At 62.6% G+C, this 4,131-nt stretch overlaps 1 protein-coding gene across 1 annotated transcript; it reads right to left on the reverse strand.

The window, feature by feature from the left end:
• Positions 1 to 280: 280 nt before the first annotated feature.
• LGALS1 (galectin 1) lies at positions 281 to 3,753 on the reverse strand. Its single transcript, XM_062202870.1, has 4 exons — positions 3,645 to 3,753; positions 2,383 to 2,462; positions 616 to 787; positions 281 to 478 (listed from the first exon to the last, which is right to left on the reverse strand). The coding sequence occupies exons 1-4, from the start codon at positions 3,648 to 3,650 to the stop codon at positions 332 to 334; spliced, it is 405 nt and encodes a 134-aa protein (XP_062058854.1). The 5' UTR covers positions 3,651 to 3,753; the 3' UTR covers positions 281 to 331.
• Between the last annotated feature and the right edge of the window lie 378 nt (positions 3,754 to 4,131).

Consider the following 4,131-nt stretch of genomic DNA (forward strand, 5'->3'; position numbering starts at 1 on the left):
CCTCTGCTGGGAGCAGGCTGTCTCGGCCTCTGTCCTCCTTGGTTTCATTTTTAGGGAGCATCGTTTGAGCACCTGCTGTTTGCCGGGGCCTACTGGACCGGGAGCAGTGTGAGGGCAGGGATGGGGGGCCCACTCTGTTAGCACTGAGTCCCCTCTGACGTGGCCCAGGGGTACCACGTATCAGAGGGGGTGACTGAAAGTGAAGGAAGCAGCTGGGCGTGGAGTGGGGGGAATGCCCCTTACACACACACACACACACACACGCGTGCGCACAGGCGGGTTCGGGGTGCAGAGGCAGCTGCCTTTATTGAGAACCGTGAGCCTGCAGGCGTCAGTCGATGGTCATACATTTGACCTTGAAGTCATCACTGGTGTGCAGGTAGTCGATGGTCTCCAGGTTGAGGCGGTTGGGGAACTTGAACGTGTGCCCGTCCGGCAGCTTGATGAGCAGATCCTCCTTGTTAAAGGAGAAAGTCACCTGCGGGCCGGGAGGGCAGTGAGCGGGGCGGACAGCGGCGGGGTTCAGAGAGGGGAGGGGCTGCCCCCCCACCCCGCCCTGGAGAGCCCGGCCGCCCTCGCCCACCTCAGCCACGCTGCCCGGCCGCCCTCGCCCACCTCGGCCAGGCTGCCCGGCTGGAAAGGAAACGCCTTCTCGCGGTGCTCCACCCCCCAGACGCCCTTCTCCTTGCTGTTGCACACGATGGTGTTGGTGTCCCCTTGGGAGTTGAAGCGGGGGTTGAAGTGCAGGCACAGGTTGTCCATGTCTTGGCCCAGGTTCACGATGAAGCTGGGGGAGGGGAGGGCTTGAGGCACCGCAGCAGGCCGTAGCCCCCCCCCACCCCAGAGCAGCCCTCCTCTCGGGACCCCGGAGCCCACCGAGCTGGGCGCTCCCTGACCCTGTGTTCTCTCTGGCCCTGTGTGACCTGGAGCTGGCCCCTCACAGGCTGCGCCTCGGTTTCTCCATCTGTACAGTGGGTGCTGCACAGGAGGCTGGCTGTCTAGGGTCTTTTTTTTTTCTAAGAAAGTCCCACACTCAGAAAGCTGACCTTTTTTTTTTTATTTTTTAAGATATTTATTTATTTGAGAGTTACAGAGAAAGAGGGAGACACACACACACACAGAGGTATCTTCTATCAAATGATTAACTCCCCACATGGCCGCAATGGCTGGGGCCAGGAGCCAGAAGCTTTTTCCAGGTCTCTCATATGGGCAGCAGGGCCCCAAGCACTTGGGCCATCCTCCACTGCTTTTCCCAGTCCATTAGCAGGGAGCCGGATCGGAAGTGGAGCAGCCGGGACTCGAACCAGTGCCCATACGGGATGCCAGGGCCGCAGCCGATGGCTTTACCCACTGCTTCACAACTCTGGCCCCTCTCTTAAGGTTTTGAGAAAAAAAAAAAAACTGCTTATTTATTTGCAAGCCAGAGTTACAGAGAGATCTTCCGTCCACTGGTTTACTCCCCAAGTGGCTCCAATAGCCGGGGCTCAGCCAGGCCAAAGCCAGGAACTCCATTCTGGGTGGCAGGGGCCAGGTACTTTTGACCATCCTCCGCTGCTTTGCCAGGTGCAATAGCAGGGCACGGGATCAGAAATGGAGAAGTCGGGACCCGAACTGGCGCCCATATGGGGTGTTGGCATCACGGGCGGTGGCTCCACCCACTGCGCCACAGTGCCTGCCCCATCTCTTAGGGCCTTGGGGGCTGAAAGCTCACGACTGCCACAGACACTGTGTCCTAGCCCTTGAGTACGGTTGCACACTCCCTCCAGAAGGTTCCTGTCTGTCACCCCTGGCGCCCAGCACAGAGCGCGACACACAGCAGCAGATAATCACTGAGGGACGAATGGACACATGATGCTACCGCCCGGCCTCTGCACGCCTCGCACAGGAGGCTCCCGACAGCATCCGCACTCACTTCCTCCTCACTCGCACCTCCCCCACTCATCTTACTGATGGACCAAGGCTCAGGGAGGAAGGTGGCTCATGGGTCCAGGGTCACACGGCCTGCGGCAAGAGAAGACAGAAGCACAGGCCAGCCACCGCAGGAAGGAGGGCCCTCTGGGAGGCCGGCGGGGACGCCCCCTCATCCCCTCTGCCCGCCCCCAGCCTCAAGCCCCACACCACGCTGGCTGCGGGGTGGTGGGGGCGGTGGGGTGGCGGGGAGGGCGGGGAGGTCTGCAGCTGTTTTAATTTAAGAGGCTCCGGGAGGCTGGTGGAGGGGCCGACCCAGCGGAGGAAGTGACTCACTCAGCAGCTGCCTGTTAACCCGCTCCCTGCCAGGAGCCGCAGCTCTGGCCGGCCACGCCCAAACCCGGTACCCGCCCAGTCGGGACCCTCGGCTCAGAGCCCCGCACCTGCCGCCCGCCGCCCTCCTCCGAGCCTCACCGACTGGCGCTGGGGGCCACCTCGCCACGCACCAGGAGGCTCTGCCCAGGCTGGAGTTTCAGGTTGTTGGCCACCAGACCCTGCGGAGACAAGACGCCACCCAGACACGTTAGGGGCCGTGGCCTCTGCTGCCGTGGCAGGGGGCATGAGTGTGGTCCCTCCTAGCTTGATTTCCCTGAGCAGACCAGCACGAAGCCTGGGGGGCAGAGCAGTGAGTTCTGGCCCCTGAGTCTCCCTGTGGACCTGGGAAAGACCCCGTCCCCTGCCCGGTCTGCTTGCATCTGTACCCAGGCGCTGCTGGGGGATTTTGGGTTCCAAGGGGTCTGGGAGGTGGGGTGCTATGCTCTGTGCCCCATTTAGAAGATGGAGAGGAGCGGGGTCCTGGTGGGGTACCCTCCAAGGTCCCGCTGAATGTAGAGGGAGTGGCCTGGGCTGCAGCAGCGACCCCCCACCCTCTCCAGTGCCTGTCTGCAGAGGCACGGTGGCCACAGAGGCGCGGCGCGGCCAGGGCCCTCTGCAGGAGGGCCAGCAGCCAAGGCCGGGGCTGCAGCCAGGCTGGCTCAGGGTTAACATGACCGAGCCACTGCGGGCAGCCGGGCGCTGGCGCCGGGGGGCAGGAGGGCAGGAGTTAACTGATGTGAGTGGCTCCTTCTGCCGGCAATCAGAACCCTTTCCCTGGGGGCCTGGGAAAGCTTCTGCCTCCTCCCCACCTCGGCCTCCAAGCTTGGGGCTGACGTGGGGAACCCCCCCAGCCTCCACCTGACCAGGCTGGGCAGGACCACCCACCCCCCTCAGCCAGGGAAGGCCCCAGCCGGGCAGCCTCTCTTAGGTCCTGGCTACTCTGTAGAACTCTCTGGAGCAGAGGACGATTCTGAGCTGGTCGGGTGACTGGGGACAGCTGCAGGGGGGAGGGGAAGGAGGCTCTTTGCGGTAGAGGAGAGGAACAGTGGCCTGGGCCTCACCAGTCTACCCCCCACCCCCCGGCCCCGGCCCCGGCCACACCCTTCCCACTCCCACTTCATAGAGAACTACAGAAAGTCGGACTTGGCAGGAAGAACGGTCAGACCTTGAAGGGATCCAGAATATTCTTAAGCCAGAGAAGGCCTTGGGGGACCATGGTCCCCACCCCCATTTTATAGATGTGATCACTGAGGCCCAGGAAAGAGAAGACTTTCCTCCAAGGCCACAGAGCTGGGACTAGAGCCCAGCCCCCGCTCCGCTACACTCTCCCCTGGACTTTGGGATGGGGGCCCCACACTCACAGCCATGATTGAAGTGGGACGATGGGTGATCCCAAGGCTGCAGCACCGGCTGTCAGGAAGGCTCCGCCCGAGAGATGGCCCCTGATGGCTCTCCCTTTTTTAAGTGGCCCGGACCCTGGTCTGTGTCCCGCCCCCTGGCAGCTCAGCCAATTGTAAGTCAGAACAGGGGTAGGGGCCGCCAGGGGTGGAGTCCATGGAATTCTGAAGCCAGTTCTGGAGCAAAGGGTACCAATCAGAGTGGGGAACTCCCTTTTAAGCCACGCCCCCGAGGCCCAAGCTCCACCTCCTATTCTGCCTCCAGCCCCGCCCTAACCTCTCCAAAATTGTGCTGTGGCAGAGATTGGGGGAAGCCAATGGAAAATAGTTGAGCTGGGCCCAAGAGCTGATGGGACGGGGGCCTGGGGCCAGCAGGCAGGGCTCAGTGCGTGTCTGGAGAAGGCGGGGGCGGGAGGGAGGGCATGTGCAGGGGGCTTCAGAGAATCAGTGC

The sequence above is a fragment of the Lepus europaeus genome, chromosome 10, assembly GCF_033115175.1.
Source record: "Lepus europaeus isolate LE1 chromosome 10, mLepTim1.pri, whole genome shotgun sequence".
NCBI classification, from domain to species: Eukaryota; Metazoa; Chordata; class Mammalia; order Lagomorpha; family Leporidae; genus Lepus; species Lepus europaeus.